The sequence below is a fragment of the Megachile rotundata genome, chromosome 16, assembly GCF_050947335.1.
Source record: "Megachile rotundata isolate GNS110a chromosome 16, iyMegRotu1, whole genome shotgun sequence".
Lineage (NCBI taxonomy): Eukaryota > Metazoa > Arthropoda > Insecta > Hymenoptera > Megachilidae > Megachile > Megachile rotundata.
Genome location: NC_134998.1, coordinates 2,440,096 through 2,460,035, shown reverse-complemented (window position 1 = coordinate 2,460,035; position 19,940 = coordinate 2,440,096). Strand labels below are relative to the sequence as shown.

The 19,940-nt window shown below is 32.9% G+C and overlaps 1 protein-coding gene across 6 annotated transcripts in view; it reads right to left on the bottom strand.

Annotated features, from left to right (window-relative positions):
• salm (spalt major) overlaps nucleotides 1–3,687 on the bottom strand; it is a 112,228-nt gene extending 108,541 nt beyond the window's left edge. For 4 of the 6 annotated variants that reach the window (XM_076541707.1, XM_076541712.1, XM_076541713.1 and 1 more), the window contains exon 1: nucleotides 2,840–3,687. In XM_076541707.1, the coding sequence (XP_076397822.1) occupies nucleotides 2,840–2,945 (106 nt within the window). In that variant the 5' untranslated portion in view covers nucleotides 2,946–3,687. The remainder of the gene's footprint in view (nucleotides 1–2,839) is intronic. The other 2 variants (XM_076541709.1, XM_076541711.1) reach the window with 1 other exon arrangement.
• Nucleotides 3,688–19,940: the final 16,253 nt, after the last annotated feature.

Sequence of the window (19,940 nt, the reverse complement as noted above, 5' to 3'; positions counted from 1 at the left end):
CACACAGAAATTCACGAAGTAATACAAAACTTCTTTTCCGTACATTGCCAGTTGCAAGAATGTTGTTGCAGCTCCGTCGGTAGCAATATAACAAAAGTCAACTTTATTAGTAGACTACTACTTATTTATTATTACTTTATTACCTATATAACCGATTCGATTTCCTTCCAAATTGTGAAAAGAATATAATTGTCAAAGTAACATTCAAGTGTTGTCAGTTTGATCTAAAACGTATTTAAAATTTGGGTCTTAAATCTGCCAGTCGAGTGTCAGTAATGCACATTATGGTGTGTCATATTAAATACGATTATTTCTTCTGAAACAATACATATACACTAATATTGTCATATTTTAAATCATCCTCTTTTATTAAATATAAATAATAACAAGATGCAGATATTTCTTAGAAATGCATTGTAAACTGAATTATTTGAATGTAATAATATTTTCGAATTAGCCGCAGAAGAAATATAATTGAAACAACAGTCAGTTTGGTAATTAACGTCAACGTAATATACCACTTTCTTGTCTTAATTTGTTACTAAAATACGCTTTCTCGTCATTTCAGAAAATAATTAGGACTTTTCACGTTAAGACTATTATTTCTCGTGTATACTTAATAACTTTTTGTCATTTTGTAAAAACACTTCATCGTCAAACACATCCTTCAACACTTTTGCCTTCATTTAAAATATTCAAAATAATCATTTTTGAGATCTATTATCTTTGATATTCACTTTCTAATTATATGGAGATATTTAATTATTTATTTAACTTTTGTTATAGAGCTTTTAATTTTCTTTCAATTTTAATTTTTTGGTTCTTTCAATTTTTGTAAAAATATTTTAACTTTTCATACTTTTACATCAATGTATGTTTTGAAGATAATTATTAATATTTACTCTTCCCTTAATATACATATTCTATTCATTTATTTATGTATTTTTATATTTGCATTAACAATTTCGCAAGTTTTGTAAAAATATAACAGGTACTCATTTTTCATATCAATATTCTTAAATATTAAAAATAATAATATTCAATGTTACTACAAATAGTAATATTAAATTAATGACATTAAAAGAATAATTTTTAATATACAAATTTCAATATGTTTCAATTATTAATGGTAGGATTACTCATCAACCACTAAAAACAAATTAAATGCTGCAAAAACTGCAAATCTTGTATAACAAATTGAATTTGTCAAAATTTTTAAAAATATTTTTGTAAACTCAGCTACATTCTGTTTTGAACCTATTTTATTTATTTCAATTAAGAAGTTGAAAATTTGGCCAAATTTCATATTCTAATCCCATCCATAATTCAACCGCGATAAAATAAATCGAATTCGTTGAACAATGAAATTTTGCATAAAAAGCAGGATATATTAAGCTGCTACCTAAATTTACGTATTTCGTTACAAAATCATTTAAATTCCATGTTCTGTTAAACAATGCCGGATTGACCTCAGAATACACCAAAAAACAACGACAAACTATTCTTCTCAGTTTTTCATATTCCTCATATTCTTTACGAATTCCTATCTCTAACGATAATATGTCAAATATAATTCACTTATCAAACTTTTCTAGACTAACAAAAAATGTTGATCCAACACTGACTCAGAATCACGTCTATGATACAAATTATAATACAAAAGTAACAAATTAATTCAAATTTACGTTGACAACTAGAGTTTATTCAAAAATGGTTACACATGTAATAAAATAACTGCAAAATGAAGTTTTATAACAAACTCTTAACATTAGTTCCCACTCTGATGATTTACGATACAATACGTCCGAAGACCATGTCACATGAAATTCAAAGTACTAATCAGGCACACTAATCAAGAAAAATCTCAAGCAAAGTTGTGAAAATTTCCTCTTCTCTCAAAAAGTGCAAATTTCAATTTCAGTTTGTTGAAAATAGAATGGCGACACAAAAATACCTCGAAAGACCGGTAACATAAAACCGACTCCAAAGTATCAATTACGAACACTAATCAAGACAAATCTCGAGCAAAGTTGTCAAAACATCGACTACTCTCGAAAAGTAGAAAATTCGATTTCAGTTAGTTGAAAGTAGAATCGCTATTTGGCAGTCTGCCCTCCATTTCCTTTTCTACATGAAGAAAGTAGAAGCTCGAGAATGAAGTGCGTCACTGTCGTAAGCGTGAAAGCACGAGTTGTTTTTGACGATAAAACGTTCGTTTCACGATTCAGAGAAGGGGTCGTAGCAAAGGGTGTTTGAAAGCGTCGCGACGCGCGAAGTCCGACGGTGAGCGATCGCGAATGAAGTTCCGATGACACTCGCGAGTGACGCGCCGTCGGCTCGAGTTGGATTGACCCTTATGTTCAGCACAATCGTTTTCACCGTGTTTATGTACTTTATTATTTCCCTCGAAATGTAGTCGAACTACAAACAGATTCCAACAAGAGAGGACAGAATAATTTGATCGCAGAGTACCATAACAGAGCACATCAGGCACTTTCATGAAATCGAATGAACCTATTACCCCTTTACGATCATGGTTTTACAGAATGTACCTACAGAATTGCAATATACTCGGAACTCCTAAACGACGACACTGGACAGAGTCCACACTTTGAACATCCGAGAACACAAGCCCTAAGTCCATCCACTTGCCAATAAATTCACAATTCTTCGATAGATTCTGCACATGGATGAACGAGTCCCTAACCGATTTCACTTTCCGGAAAATGAGTGGCCGAAGGATGGGTCACTGTAACCCTATCCAATTCGCATGGCACTAATTGCACAATTTGTTCTATGTTTGGTCGTTTAACGAATGCACTTGATAATTATCACTTACGGGTCTCGTTCAAGCTTCCCACGGCATTGATCAGCAGAGGTCCCTGCTGGACAAGATCCTCCTCGAGGTGGGCACGGCTCGGTCGGGCTTGCTTTCTCCGTGACATCCCTTCTTGCCTGTTGATTCCTGTGCTTGCGGCGATCTTCGGGATCGGCTATATTTTCCCGGGCGAAATCTCGTTCAGACGGGCGGACACGTCATCGGCCCGCGCGTCAGCGTGGACCGGATCGGTTCCGCGCTCCGTAACTCCGCTCGCTGGTTAACCGATTCACTGCTGTACTTCACCATCGACACTTGTCAGGGAGCCGCACCTCCCCGCGCCCGTTAATCCACTTCCTGAACGGTCGCATGCGGAAAAGAAAACGCGACTCAACTCGGCGAGCAACACACTCGATCCATCCCGCGCACTCGAACGAGTTTCTTCGAAACGGCACGTGGCGCCTAGACGGCTCGTTTTCTGTTCCACACTGTATTTCGTGTCACACACTGAACTTTTTTTTTCTCGATTTCTTTATTACCCTGGACCACCGACCGACACACACACGTACCACATGCACACAGACACACAGACACAGAGACACCCACCCCCGTGTGGTGAGCACGTGTGCTTGAGCGAGCGACTCTTTCTCTCTCTCTCTCTCTCTCTCTCTTTCTCTCTGTGTTCGTCTGTCCACGCGGGACACCGCGTGCGTGCGTGCGAGGTCCTCGATGACTGGCTGGCTGCGTGCTTACGTGCGTGTGCGAGAACCGTGTATGTGTGTTTATGCTTCTATATCTCGCGCGAAATCCGCGGCTCTGGTGCCTCGAGTCGGCCGGACGACGGACGGACCAGCTCTGGGCCTGACGTCGAGACGCCCCTCTCCTGCGCTGACCGTCTTGCGAGGAGTGGGGAGAACGGAGGGGAGACACCTGCGCGCGCACACACTCTCTCCCCCACTCCGGGCAATCCCCACCGATACGACACTCCCTCCCCACTTACCCTCGCTGCCAGTACGAAACGCGCTCGCTAGGGGTGGGATCAAGTTCAATGTGTACTCATGAATCTGAATCAATTCGATAAGTACAGTTGGCCGAAAAAAGTATTCGTATACCCTGTGAAGCGTTCAACTTCCGCCGCTATTCCAGCTCGCGTATGCGATGGTAAATTAATCGCTCCTTGCGTGTCTGACGTGGGAACACGATACGCCGCGGTGTTATGAGGTATTCATTACGACGGTTATCGAGCTTTCGCTCGAAGTTACAAATTAACGCTTTCACGGCCGGGTTCATGTGTCCTGAGCCTCAAACTAAAAATCTTCATTTAAACGACTGAAAGCGTACGACGTGTATGCGCGTCAATCAAAAACTATTTCGGTGCTGTTGACACGTATGTCGTGCCAAATAAAAAATTAACCAAAATTAGCTGAAAAGTACTTCGTTATTGATAGCAGGAACAGTTGCTCTGAGTTCGATGTGTATACGTCAATCCTAAACTTTATTTCGGTGCAGTTGACGTATGTACATGTGTAAAAGGAAAATTACCTAAAGTTACAGAAATGATTCGTGATACGTAGTAGGAACATTTGTCCTGCATTCGCCATTGCTTGACTGCAATTATTATTCCACGAAGGATTTTTAAAACGAAAATTTGTAGTTACCTGTTTATGATGAATCCATATTTTAGATTCAAAAGATCTTACAGTTGCATCGCGAATACGATTTATGTATTATGAAATTGCAGGTTTCGTTTGTATTAAACAATTTTGGAGTTGCTAGTAATTTCTTAATGATAAAAAAGTTCATAGAAAAAGTAACAATAGTAATAAATAACAGAAATGGAGAAATAAATAAATTAATTTATATATTTTAATAAATGAGGTCTTTATACAATCTGGAGTACAGTTTTAAGTACCATTCAATTTTATGACTAGCTTTATTAATTATCCAAACAAGTTTATTAAAGATACAAAATGGAAGAAGTCATAAGCAACAGCGGGATATGAATAAGCGTGACGTGATGCATACTACACCAACGGTTGTAAATATGTTAGACATTTTTAAATAATTTATGTGACAGTTGATTATACAACAGGGAATAACAATTGAAGAGAAATATTTATTGAATAAACTAAATGAGAATTATCGACGTCATAATTTTTGTTTTTACAAGAAAACGTATCAGACTCTCTTCCCTCAAAATGGATTTCAAATTTGGAAAATTTTATAAGTTTCTGGATGTTATATTCTGACAAAAATTCTACAAAATTTTATGGATCCTATAGTGATTGAATTGATATATTTCAAAGGAATCATCTGTTCCTTAGTTTAACTTTATCAGTGAGTGTTAGGTTAGGTCAGTTAGCTCTTACAATAGTTAAATTATAATTTGTTAGGTTAGATTACAGTCATTTAGGTTAATGAGGTTAAGATAAGTTACAGTTATCGAAGTTAATTAGAACTAGGTTAAATTATAGTAACTGTTAATTAGGTTAGGTTAGATTACACGATTTATCTAAACCACAGAATTAATATAATTTGTTCGAACGAGAAATCAAAAACAAACCAATTTTGAACATTGGATATATTTCAAATCGCTGGCTTATACATCTCGATAAAAAATAACAATTGTATTTATAAAATCACAAATTCAATAGTAAATCAACGAGAAGAAACATTAATAATTAAATCATATAAAATCAGTATTTTTAATGTATTAATGATAATATCAATTTTTTTATTGTTAACGTTGTCCGCCTGACGACCATTTCTCTTATTCCATTCTTTTCAGAAAAAATATAGACATCTTATCTTTGTGATTGAATTACGCAGTTTGTTAACAATGTGATCTGAATCATAAAACTTGCTGTCTACAATTTAATTTTGTAAAACCGTAAAAATCCATGTAATTTCTACTAAAGTTTATTTGAAATATACGAATAAAAATCTTAATTTGTATTTAATTACATCGAAATAACAGTAAATTAATGGTGACTGCTACAATTAATTGAAGGATATTAAATCAATCATTCGTCTATGGTTCCCGCCATTTTGAAACGACTCATCTACCTCTCTCGATAAACATCCAGGCTCCGAACAGCAGACGCTCAAAGAGATTTCAATGTGTTCTGAAAGTTGAAACTTGTTTGGATCGTTTTAAATTAATATTTGCACCTTTCGCAAATTTTCAAGTTTCAAACACCTGAAACTATTTTGATGAAAATTTTCAAGTTATCGATTTTTTACATTTTAAAATTTTTCAATTTTCGAGTTACTACACTTTTAACTATCGGAACTTTTGAATTTTTATATCTTCAAACTTCTGAAGTTTTGAATTACTACACATTCAAATTTTGGAATTTTCGAATTTCTTAATCTTAGAGTTTCTACATTTAGAAATTTCTCAATTTTCAAATTTCTGTATAAATGTCTTAATTTTCGAATTACATCTTTAAATTTCGTAACTTTCAAGTTTTTACATCTTTAAATATCTAAAAAGTTATGTTTAAAATTATATTTAAATTTTTTCTAGAAATTATATTTTTAAATTTCAGATTTCTAAATTTGTAAATTGTCGTACTCACAAATGCTAAAGCCGTCAATTTTCTAATCTCCAATCACTATATTTCTACAATTTTTCAAATTCTCAAACTTCGAAAATTGAAAATTTCTTCGATTTCCAAGTGTCTGAATCCTCAGATTTCCAAATCTCTAAATTATTCAATTCTGGCACTCGAAAGTCTCCAACTTTGAAAACAAAAAATTCTGAATATCCAAAATACAGATCCTTAAGTTTCTACATAAACTTTAAACCAATTCTTTTTAAATACCTTAACCTCAAACCCGTACATTCCTAAATACTTAAACTTCATTTCCTTACAAGTCTAAAATAACATTAAACCTTAAGTTTTTAAATATATAAATTTCAAACCCCTCAGTCTCTAATTGCATAAACTTCAAAACTTTAAGTCTCTGAATATCTAAATCTTAAACCCTTAAATTCTTAAATATCTGAACCACAAACCCTTAAATTCTTAAATATCTGAACCACAAACCCTTAAATTCTTAAATATCTGAACCACAAACCCTTAAATTTTTAAATATCTGAACTACAAACACTCAAGTTCCAAGATACACAAGCTTCAAACCCTTCAGTTTCTAAATATGCAAACCTCAACCCCTTAATTCCCAAATATCTAAAACCCCTAAACATGAAAACTTGTAAACTTTGTAAATGTGCAAACCTACAAATAAAAATCGAACATTAACCTGCACCACAGTTCCAAACAAATCCAAATTTCCGGTAGAAAGTCACTACTCTCGTAAAAGAAATGTTGAAATACACAGGTGATCGGCCTTTGAAAAATCGTTACTATCGCAAACTTATTTCGCTCGGTCTGATTAGTATTTCTGCTATTCACAGTTGCTTAACGACATCGTGAACGCGTTCATTATCTATCCGGATGCTTTCCTTCAACTGCGACGCGGCTGATCCGCAGGAAAAGCGAGATTTTCCGTGTGACAGCCTCGGATGATTTTCTGCTTCAGTTTCGCTTGTGTTTCTCTGTCTCCCCACTTCCCGTTTGAGTCGGTTCCCCTTCCGGCTCGCGGGGTTCTCCTACCAGGCGGCCGAGCTGCGCGGGGCGTGGCCTGCGTCAACGTCGTCCCCGCCTCCTTATGCATTATTATAGCGAGCCACTCGTGTCTCTATGATTTTATATGCCGCGTGAATATTCTATCCGCTTCCCCACCGCGTTGTATACGCGAGCGCGGGCGCGCTACACGCGCGCGTACGATTGTATTCTCGTCGTCGAGCTGACGCGGTTTTTATAGCTGCACACGTTGAAACGCTGCGAGCGTTTCAGAGCGGAGTCAGGCTTTACGCGATCCGCTTTTCGTTCGGTATTATCGGATACGGACGGAGGTATTGAAACGTCAGCGTTCCTCTCCGGTGTCTTTTTAGTGTTACGGGGAAGGGTAGGCTTGGAAGCTGGCCGATTTTCCGCCCTCCATTGGGACGATGTTGATGACATCGTTCGAGGAAGGTGTTCTAGAAACGCAGGCTTGAATTATAGCCGGAACGAAGTTCTTGTATGGGACGTTTCTTTATGAATCATAAGTCGCCGGTGAGAATTTTATTGCTGGCCTGACACCTTTCTTCAAATGTTTGCAAATATTTTACAAAATAGGAAATATTGTATTGCAGAATTTATGTTATGCTTGGTATGGAAGATTCAGTTAGTATGGCATCAGAAATAATAACAGAATAAAATATGGTTCATCTGTCATTCATTAGTATGGATTAGATGGGCCATCTTTTTTGAAATGTTTGCAAATCGTGTAAGGTGAAGTGGGGTAAGTTCGTAAATCGGGGCAAGTGCGTATACATATAGGCTATTTTTATTACAATATAAGCGAAATTTCTTCATTTAGTATTTTTGTTTCCTTGTTTTGTTTCACTATATCCCCTTTTATATTGCAGCTAAGAGTACTAAGAGTACTTTTTTGCAGTATAGAGTACTTGCATAATGCAGTAAGAAGCATTTTATAGCAGATTTGTTAATAATTCTGCTCTTGCCCCATTGCACATGAAATAAAGTTTCAAGGTATTTAACTTCAAGTTACGCTCTTACCCCATTTTCGGAGAAAGTGCAGAGTAGTTGACATTTTAAACAATTTCCTATCAAAATCAAAATGTACAAGGAAAATTAAGGTCCTAGTTAATATTAATTAAATAGTAGTAATTGTGCAAAGCGTTCGATATCGACAGCGTTAAGTATTTACATAGCAGACTGAACATACTTACTTTAAATACCAACTTTACAAAAACCAGTCTGCACTTACCCCACTTCGCCTTATTTTACAAAATGGTAAATATTGTATCGAATGATTTATGTTATGAATACGGTTGGTACCCAAGATTCAGTTAATATGGTATCAGAAATAAAATATAGTTTTTCTGTCTTTCATTAGTACGGATCAGATGGACCACCTTTTTTGAAATGTTTGTAAGTCGAATATTTTACAAAATAGTAAATATTGTACTGAACAATTTGTGTCATTAATAATGTTTTTCAACAAAATACAATTAGTATGGTACAATGAATAGTTTCAAAATGCAATATAATCCATATGTTCATCATTACTTGGGGTGAAATAAATTACCATTATTGACATATTTACAAATCGAATATTTTACAAAATATTCAGCTCAGAAATTTGTATTGAAGATAATTTTTTGCAATATGCAATTAGTATTATATGATTAATTACTATTAACCTTTTCATTAATTGAACATGAAATTTATTGTGAGTTTAAAAAGTTCAGTTGTAAGAATGGAAGGTTTTAAAATCAATGGTGTACTGTTCGTCCGCCACAAGATGAGCTTCGGCAGGATACTCAAAGGAATGTGGTTGCTATTGATTAAACCGAAGAGGGTATTTCTCGTTTCAGTTGTTCCAACAAATGAAAGAAATATCGTTGAAATAATTGTATATTAGCTACAATTGTACTTGTAAGCTACGCTGAATTTGAACCTGAAATATTTAAATGATTTAACCAGTAAAATATAATAATTACATATTTAGTTATGAATATGTAAAATGTATATAAATATAAATGTAAAATAATACGAGGCATGCTTGTGACTCACTTATAGCGATAGTGATTCACTCATGTGCGATAAACCTATATTTCTAAACTAATTGAATTCTAAATTTACGTCTATAATTTGCACAATTGAGGGTTGTCGAATGCAAAATAAACAAAACATTTTAACACTTTTTATCTTGAAATTGTAACAGTGAAATACAATTCGAATTCGATAACGATATTATTACAAATTTTCTTTTCATTTCAAATTCAGTCACATTAAATTCAAAATTTCGGTCATTGCACTGATAACAGTGATTTTTATAATAATCAACGTGTTAACATAACCACCCCTTTAACCCCTTAAACCACAATTTTCTAGACAGTTGCTTTATCGTTACAATTCTAAAAAGAAACAAAAGAAAAATGATTGTTAGTTTACTTTCTATCGGGGTGAAGCTAAAAGTTAATAGCTGTGAAAATAAGAATCTAGTTTATTAAATTTAAACTGTGACAAGTGTGGCATGATATAGAACAAGATATTAAGATAATTTCAAATTCAAAAATCTATATACATATCCTTAAATCAACAGTTTTATGAAATGTTTTGACAACAAACTAACCCTTGCATTTCAACCCTTACAAAACCTGACTTTTCGTTTTCAAGCGTTGGGCGCCCATTCTAACCTGGCCTTTAAGGTGTCAGTGTGCTTTAATCTTCGAGGGTCTCGGTCTTGGCTTCCTTTTAACCGGCTGTTACGCTTTATAGTGGCTGGTTATATTCTATCATGCGATACTGGAGGGGGAGAACAGGTGGATCGTAGGAGTATCGATGGTTCCAAAGGGAGAGATGGTTTTTGGGGCAAAAGAAAAAGATACAGGGGTCAGGTGCTGCAGAAGATTCACCCATTGCATTCAAATTCTTTTACTGATCTTTCTTTTTATTATATTGTGGAATTAAAAGAACAAATTTTATTACACTAAAACAATAATATCAATATCATTGCAGTTCATAATATAATAGTTACAATTTTATACATATAATTGCAATTTAAAGTATAATAATAATTACAATTTTATGTGCAGAATATCATTGTAATTTATAATATAATAATGCTTGCAATTTTATATACATAATTGCAATTTATAATGTAATAATTATAGCAATTTTAAACGGTTGTTTAACAAATTCGTGCATAATATACAAAAAACTAATATTTCAATCCTTTGCATTCAAAATGCTTATAGGACTTATACTCATCCTTCGGTTTAATGCAACAATAAATGTTTTTTGACTAAATCTATAATACCACGAGATATTTAAACATATTGAAATGAATAGTAGTGTTTAAATATAGAAAAATGGTGTTTTTATTACTTTGATGGTTTTCTTACTATTTCTGTAAATGTACTATCTGTATTTGTATATTTGTTATACGTTTGCTTTTATTTCCTCAGAAAATTGCAAAGAATACTTCTTCTATCTTCATTCAGTAAATGTTCTATACAAATGTCAGGTTTATAAAGTAGTAGCAGGTATTTTAAACTTAGAACAATAGAACAATGGTGTCTAATTTGATCTTTTCGTGTTAGCTATGTAGTTAGAAGATAGAACGTTCATCCACAAGATAATTAACATTGACGTATACATATATCTAACCCCTAGAAGAGTAAAATATTCTCTTTCTTTCAAATCTATACAGTATGCGATTAATTTTTGTTAAATTGTATTTAACAATTTATTAAACTGTAACAATATTTTTTTAAATATTATTATGTGAAAGACAATGTTTAATTCGTTGAAATGAAATTTTGAAATATGAATTCTTTACATGTGAATGTTTTATTTGAGGCTTGTTAAACATTATTACATATTGTTAAAGAATATCATCCATTAAGAATAATTAAAATTTCAAAATCATTCTATGATATGTTTATAAATATTTACTTATGTGCATGTTAGGAGAAACAAATACAAGTCAACAAGTATAATAATTTCTTTTTAGTTTATTAAGTAATGTTATATCTATAATTTCCATAGTAAACAATTTCCATAATTTAATTTGCAATAATTTACAAAGTAAACGCAATTTTTATAATTCACATTTCAAGTTTATTTTCATAAAAATTTAAAAAAAACAATGAAAGTTGAAGTGTTACATCAATTTTGTACTCTGCAATCCTTGATTTAAACTTCAAACAGAATTAAAAATTTCAGCAAAAATCACATTGGAACCGTCACAAACTCGTCAAAGCAAGCTAATCATAAAGCTAATCAAAATAACCACCGATCAAAAATTGATTCCGTGAACTGAAAGTTCCAAAGAGAATTCTACTTTCCGTAGAAAACAAAAAAGAAAATACGCACCCTAACCGTGTATTTGCATGCGTATCGTGAAACACGAAATTCAGTCGCACGCTAAACGAACAGCAAACACACACCCCTCTCGGAAACACCGTCACAGCATTAACACTTGAGCCTCGAGGCTTTCCTTTTGTCTCGAATCCGTTTACGGACCGTAATTTTTGCGCAACGATCGGTTGACCCGCAACGTGCAGGTAAAACTGGAGAAAAAGGGTGTCGGACAGGCGCCGGCGCCGGGTTTTGACACCTGCGGTGCTGAATTTTCACCCTCGCCTACCTGTTTCACGCTTCTTCCTCAAACAATCATTCATCCCTTCGAACCCCTCGTAAATTCGTTGCAATAAATAATTTTTACTTGTTTTAGACGTTTTTCTCTTTGGGTTCCCGGACAAGGACGTTCTATACAAACAGTTTACTACTTTCATTTAACTCTTTGTTAGCCGCATATATTCATTTAAAGAAAAAACTCATCACGTTTTATTGTTAAGCGTATATGCTTAACATATAAGTTAAAGTTGAATGTTTGTTGATATAAAAAAGTTTTGAGTTATAATTTTTACTTCTGACGTTCATAGCTAAAACTAGGGGATGCTGCTTTAGAAAGTTTTTAGTATTTGTTTTAAAGTTGTGTAGGGACATATATAAAAAGAAAATTTAGAAAAAGAAAAAAGACACATATTAAATGTTATTGATAATATAAAGTGGAAAGGTTATATTGATAATATAAATAAGGGGTGCTGTTGCACAGTGCTTATACGAACCGCCATTGATCTTATGTAATATGACGGTATAGAAACGGAAATGCATTACTCCAAGCAGTCATGATACAAAAAGTGAATCATGATTAGGTATTGACAATTAATTGTTGTGAAAGGTTAAATTATGAGCAGCAATTAAACTGCTATATTGGGGTGTAGTTTAAAATATTATTGGGAGCCTTGAGCCTTTGCGTTCGTCAACATTTTTATTGCAGTGTTAAACTTTTTGATCCAAGTTTGATGAACCTTTATTGAAAATGTTCTTTTATTTTTAATTAGTGTCTGTTTTGCTATATTTAAATAGCACGTGTATACGATAGACTTGGATGAAATTGTTATATTATTGGTGAGTTTCGAGTGCAAAAGGATTAACATTTATTTTCTTCAGTCACTGTAATAGGAGTAATTTATTGAGCAGTAAATAATAAAATTGTAAAAGTTAAATATTGCTTAGTTTCGTTTGTAATAAAAATTAGCTTCAACTTCAACCCATATGCGTGCTACAGTAAATAGTAATAATTAATAATAAATAATACAGTAAATAATATTAATTAATAATAAATAATACAGTAAATAATAATAATTAATAATAAATAATACAGTAAATAATAATAATTAATAATAAATAATACAGTAAATAATAAAAATAATATAAGTGAAAAAGCTGAGTGACATATTTAAAGATAGTTTCATTTTTTATGAATTATAAGATAATATTGATAAACAATAACAAATAACAGTAAATAGCTACAGTAAATTGTTATTTGTTGTAACAAATAATGTTAAATAAATAAATAAAAATAACGTTTAATAGTAAATAATATTAATAAATAGAAAATAGTGGACAATAATAAAAGTAAAAAATATTGAATGATATTAATCATTATAAATAGTAAACAGTGATAAGTAGTGTATAGCAAGTAATATCAATAAATACAAATAATAAATAATATCAGCAAATAGTAAGCAACATTACAGTTGTACATAGTAAATAATATTAATAAATATACATATATAGTGAACAATACCAACAGCAGTATACAGTATGCAATAATAATAATAGTAGCACATACCAAATAAGCATATACTAAATAATAAAATTAAATGCTAAATAATAATAATAATAATAAAGAATGAATAATAACACTAATAGTAAATAATGATAACAATAAAATTTTGAAGATTTTCAATAATTCAAACAATTTCTCTTCTCCCCCAATACGTACTAACACTAGATTTACGTATATGGCCACTTATAATTCTAAAAATAAATAAATACGTAAACTATCTTGTACAATGATTCTACCTCCATGAAGGTTAGTATTTTGTCAATAGCTTCTAAATTTTCATAATTGAAAATAAAAAATCTAAGATCCGTCATTTTGAAGAGTAAGGTGAAGTAAGGTAAGTGCAGACTGGTTTTTGCAAAGCTGGTATTTTGACGTATGTATTTTCAGTCTGCCATATAAATACTTAACACTGTCGATATCGAACACTTTGTACAATTACTACTATTTAATTAATATTAACTAGGACCTTAATTTTCCTTGAGCATTTTGATTTTGATAGGAAATTGTTTAAAATGTCAACTACTCTGCACTTTCTCCGAAAATGGGGTAAGAGCGTAACTTGAAGTTAAATACTTTGAAACTTAATTTCATGTGCAATGGAGCAAGAGCAAAATTATTAACAAATCTGCTATAAAATGCTTTTTACTGCATTATGCAAGTACTCTATACTGCAAACAAGTACTCTTAGCTGAAATATAAAAGGGGATATAGTGAAACAAAACAAGGAAACAAAAATATTAAATGAAGAAATTTCGCTTATATTGTAATGAAAATAGCCTGTATACGCACTTGCCCCGTTTATGAACTTACCCCACTTCACCTTAAATCTAGAGTTAATCTCTTGAATATTACAGAATGATATAATTTGAACGATGATACGAAGCTTCTCTTTCACCCTTCCTGGACATTTTAGCAAGTCGTTAAAGGGTTAAAGGACCGCAGAAAATCCGCTGCAGCAGGTGGCGGGTTCCTGCGTGGGGTGTTAACGCCCCACGAAGGGGTGGAGGCCCAGCAAATCGACGTCGTTTAGATTGCGCTGCATTCAATTAGGCCGTTGGATAAAGAGTGCTGCTTTCACCAACAGCCCTCTCTTCTCGTTTCTTTTCTCTTTGTGTTTTTTGGTTGTTCATTCGATTCTCCTGCACCTTTGTTTTCCGAAAGGTTCGTCCTCTCGCTTTGTCCGGGTTTCTTTGTCGATATTTTTAGCATCAGGTGAATCGTTGCACGAAGAAGTTTCAAATGTCTGCTCCTCTTTTGAAAATTTAAAACAATGCTTGCAATTTTCAGCTGGATTAAAATTAAGAGAATTCTTGGAGCTTTTCTTTTTCTTGCCGTTCCACAAAAAGGGAGATCCGTACAGTAATTTAATGTTAACAATAATTAAAAGTGGGACGATTTCTAACATAGTCTACATTGGTGACGCAACAGCTGTGTCCTGCATTACTTATGTAATGATATAATAAATTATATTATTATTAATTTAATTATTTATAATATGCACTACATGTATACTACTACTAATATATACTATTCTTAATGATATAATTATTACTGTAATAAATTAAATGTTAATAAATAAATGTTTTAATAAAAGCTTGTTAAAAACAGGAGATAGTATAGAAAGAAAATAATAGTTTAATGAAATATATTAACACGTTAATACAGTTGTGTTCAATAATGTTTAAATAATTAAGTGATAAAATGTTTTTAAACAGCGCACGAGTTCAATTGAAAAATAAAGTAAAACATTGAAAAGGCTTGGCACATTCAATGCTAACACAAAAGACAAAGTAGTGTTTCTTTAAAAACGAAATAAATTACCCTTCTTCCCCTATTCTATTGACTCTGAGGACAATCAGGTCCACCAGTCGTTTCTCTAACACAATCGAAACCACAAAGAGCACTAAATTTCAGGTTAAACTCGGTTTTATTTTCGATTTTTCGGTTTAGCGTAGGAGATAAGATTCTTAATTCAGACATTTCAATTTAACAAAAAACTAATATATTATTATTGTCCATTCTCAACTTCTTAATTAAGTTCACGATCTATATATTCTTTCTACGAAGTTATTTACTAAAATGAATAACTATTGTAAAATAATTATTGTAATAGTTTACAATAAAGGACCAAGTGAATTAATAATTTTTTAATTCTTAATTGGTCAAAATTTTTAAGCGTGGAGATATTGGTATTTATAGAATTATAATTTATAGTAATTGATAGTTTAAGATAAAATTGCATAAAAAATTATTTCGATATAACCTAATTTTACCCTTCATGCAACTTTGACTGATGACGCACTATGTGAGTCTTATAGAAACACATATAATATAAAGTAAAATAATGGGATAACAAAAATGTTACAAAAATTAAAATGAAAAAATAATACATTAAAATTAAATTAAATTATAATTAAAAAGATTTAGCTTCAAAAATTAAGAAAAATTTTCCCGGAACGTCTACCAACAACAATTTTTCATGTTTTAAATATTACGAATAACTTAAAAAAATATGAAGTAACCCTGCAAAAAATTGATAAATAGATTCTAATTATATTAAATACTCCCCAAAAATCAGTATATCAATTTATGCAATGTTCAACCTGAGCAATACTCAATATAAATATACAACAAATTTGTGAACAGATCTTAATTGTATCAAATATTCTCCAAAAAGTAATATACCAAAATCGGAAATATAATTTCGTACGAATGTGAAATTCATCAGTGGTTTAATACAGGAAAGTTTCGCTGATATAATTTATGGAATTGTTCAACTTTAATACTTGCTAAGCAGAATCTTTTAATTATCATTTCATTAATCGTTTTTGTTATTTGTTTATAATGATCGTATTAATAGTGAAGCCATTAACAACCACAGTGTGATACACAGTAAAATAACAATTTTTATATTCGTACAATTTTATATTGCTACATATTATTTAAATAGTAGAACATAATTATTTCGCTAATTTATGCTGAGCTGAACCGTAACCTCAGCGTTCTACTTCTAACTGCCACTTGAAAAAACGTAGATCGCTAGCAAATCCTTTTTAGTTCTTCAAATAAAATACAGTGTTACTATTTTTTGTTATTCAATGAGTTTCTTGCTACTATGAATATTGCAAAGCAATAAATCACGCACGTCAACAGAAACGACATAACAAATGAACTTCGCTTCATAAATATTTCGAATAACATTAATGAAGACTTAATGCGACAATCTCGGACGAAACACGAACTAATTTTTTATTTTTTCCTTACTACTAATTCTGTGCTAAACATTTCCATAAAAAACAACTGCGTTTCGCAGTTGAGTCTGAGGAAGTTAAATTGCGCAGGCTACGAAGCTTGCTTGCAGTTTCGAACTGGTTTCACAATATGCTACGACTGAATTCTAATAATTCGTTAGTAACATTTTGACTGGCTAATTCGACACGAAATATACTAATTTGGCGGTGAGAGCCACTAGGAAGCCGTGGAAAACTGATTTAATGACAGCTTGTGAGAAATAAATGAAATCTTTACTGGTTCAGCTTTAAAGTCTGAAGTAGCCTCAAGTTTCAGAAACTTGGTTCAAGTTCTAGAACTATACCGTAGAATTAAAGTCAAATTTAATGGTTTCAAACTTCAAGACTAAACTTAAGAGAATGTAATTTTTCGGACTATAGTCACTCTAAGTCCAAAGTATTAGAAGATGGTCATTTTATACAGTCTCAGATGGTAAACGAACAAAAATTATGAACAGTTACAAAAAGAAAACAGGAATAATAACGCTGTTGCATTTCATATATATGTCTTACAAATATATAATACATAACTAGCAATTTATGTATTATAGTCTTATAAATTTAATTCCTGCTTTAAATATACAGGGTGTCTCACAATTCGTGTAACTCTCAAAAAGGGGTAGTAGAGAACGTGTATAGTACATAATGTATAGAGTTTTCTTTCCTTAAAGAAACCTTTCAAGTCATTTGAAAGACACTCTCCAAATTCATGTCATTTCCTTTACCTTTTTATCCATTTACATGCACATGTAATAACTTCTATCATCCTTTCCAACCTCATTTTGATATTTCAGCCACATAAATGTCTGACGATTTTATAACACATGATTATGCGAGTAGTATTGAACAGAGATGGAATTACTATTCCAAAATCTTACCATGCTGATTTTGCACTCTATACGTTTATGTATCAAACGGCAAAGGAAAGACAAAACCAGAGAGGTGCACCTTTGAAACGGAATAAATTACCCCTCTTGCACCCAGCAGACCCCTCTGGTGGTCAGTGCGGCGTACAATCGGGGCCCGGTAGCAAGGAACGTCCAAGATCGCGACGCCGATGGGGTTACAGCAGGTCGAAGTCTCACGGCCGGTCCTCGAATTCCGAATTGGTAGAAACAGTGTGTGGCTGGATACGAGGCAGAAGAATCGGGGTTTATGGTGACCGGTACGGGCAAAAGAATAGATATGACGTATTCATGAGGATGGCGCGGGTTTGTCAGGCAGATGGCGCAGCGATAGCGGCGCGTCGCGTCGGGAGAAACCTCCCCGTAAGAAAAACACGAAATAGTTTTGGCTCGCTCGAGGCGAGACCAGACCTGTTTTCTATCACCTTTCTTTCGGGCGTCCGCGCGCCCCCCTTCTCTCTCTTTCTATCGCAATAAAATCCGATTTGACGTCAATTTATCTACGGATATTTCAGCGACCGTGGCGGCCCCTCTTTTCTTCTTCTTCTTCTTCTTCTTATTTTTATTCGTCCGAGCGTTGCGCATGAATTTCGCTTGCAACCGGCTCCTTCAAGAGGCCCCCTTTCTTTTTGCCGGAGACTTGCGTCGCTAATAAGATCGTGCAGTTACCGATCTGGATCGTTAGGGGATCGAGATATTGAGAATCGGATTTATTGGTGGGTCAGCGGATTTCTTTCACCGAGACTTCGCTCAGACATATTTCTGTTGGATATCAATTTTACCTTTCGCGTTACTGCCTTTTGACAGATCAACTTTCGGGGACTTCATTTTTCAGGGTTGACGAAGTCACGAAGAATACTTCTGTTGGACATCAATTTTGTCTTCCATATGGAATCTTCAGCAATATGTTCGTGGTCACTGTCTTATAATATTTTTTTGCGTGCTAGGCATTGGGAGACATTTTGAAAGAAAAATACAAAATGGTCAGACATAATGAAGATGTGGGTCAAAAGCGTAGAAATGTTGTCGCTTGTCTGAAAATTGCTTCGCTTGTAAAATACAATTTTTAAAATTTTAATATCATTGTACTCTCTACCATCGAGGTAAGTTAGGTTGTTTTTATTGTGGTAAGTTAGGTTGACGTATATTTGATAATTCAATACTATCTAAATGATATTAAAGTTTAACATCAGGTATGTATGATAACTATGAGTATTGATTCAAAGCTAGATTTATAAAAACCAAATTACAGTCTCTGAGTAAAGAGAAGAGCTATACATCAAAGCCTTGAGATCTTTTAAAATACTATAAAAACCCTGTAGTAAAATATGAGACCACTTAAAGTGACTATATTTTTAATACTTGATATAACACTTAAAGTAAAGTGAGACACTTAAAGTAATTATAGCCTGCGCAATTTAGCCTCCGCAGACTCAGCTGCAGAACGTAGTGTTTTTTATGTGAATGTTTTACACAGAATTGGTATTAAAGAAAAAATAAAAAATTAGTTTGTATTTCGTCTGAGATTGTCGCATTAAGTCTTCATTAATGATATTCGAAATGTTTATAAAGCGAAGTTCATTTGTTATGTCATTTCTGCTGACGTGCGTGATTTATTGCTTTGCAATATTTATATTATAGTAGTGGCAAGAAGCTCATTGAATAATGAGAAATAGTAACACTGGATTTTAGTTGAAGAATTAAAAAGGATTTGCTAGCGATCTACCTTTTTCCAAGTGGCAGAAATTGAACAGTGAGGTTACGGTTCAGCTCAGTGTAAATTAGTGAAATACGTTCTGTGTCTACTATTTAAATAATATGTAACAATACAGAATTGTACGAATGTAAAAATTATTATTGTATGTACAATTACGTTGCACATGATAACTGTTAATGATTTCACAGTTAATAGGATCATTATAAATAAGTAATAAAAATGATCAATAAAATGTACTAATCTAGTAGTTAAACGATCCAGATTAGTGATTATTAAAATTAAATGGTTTCTCTAATTAAATCAGTGAAGCTTCCGTAGGTTAAACCAGTCATTAATTCATTTCATTGATTCAGTCAGTAACTTTTCACTAACATTCATTAATTCTGGTTGAAATTGAAATGTTTATAACCCCAATGTTTAGGATCTCT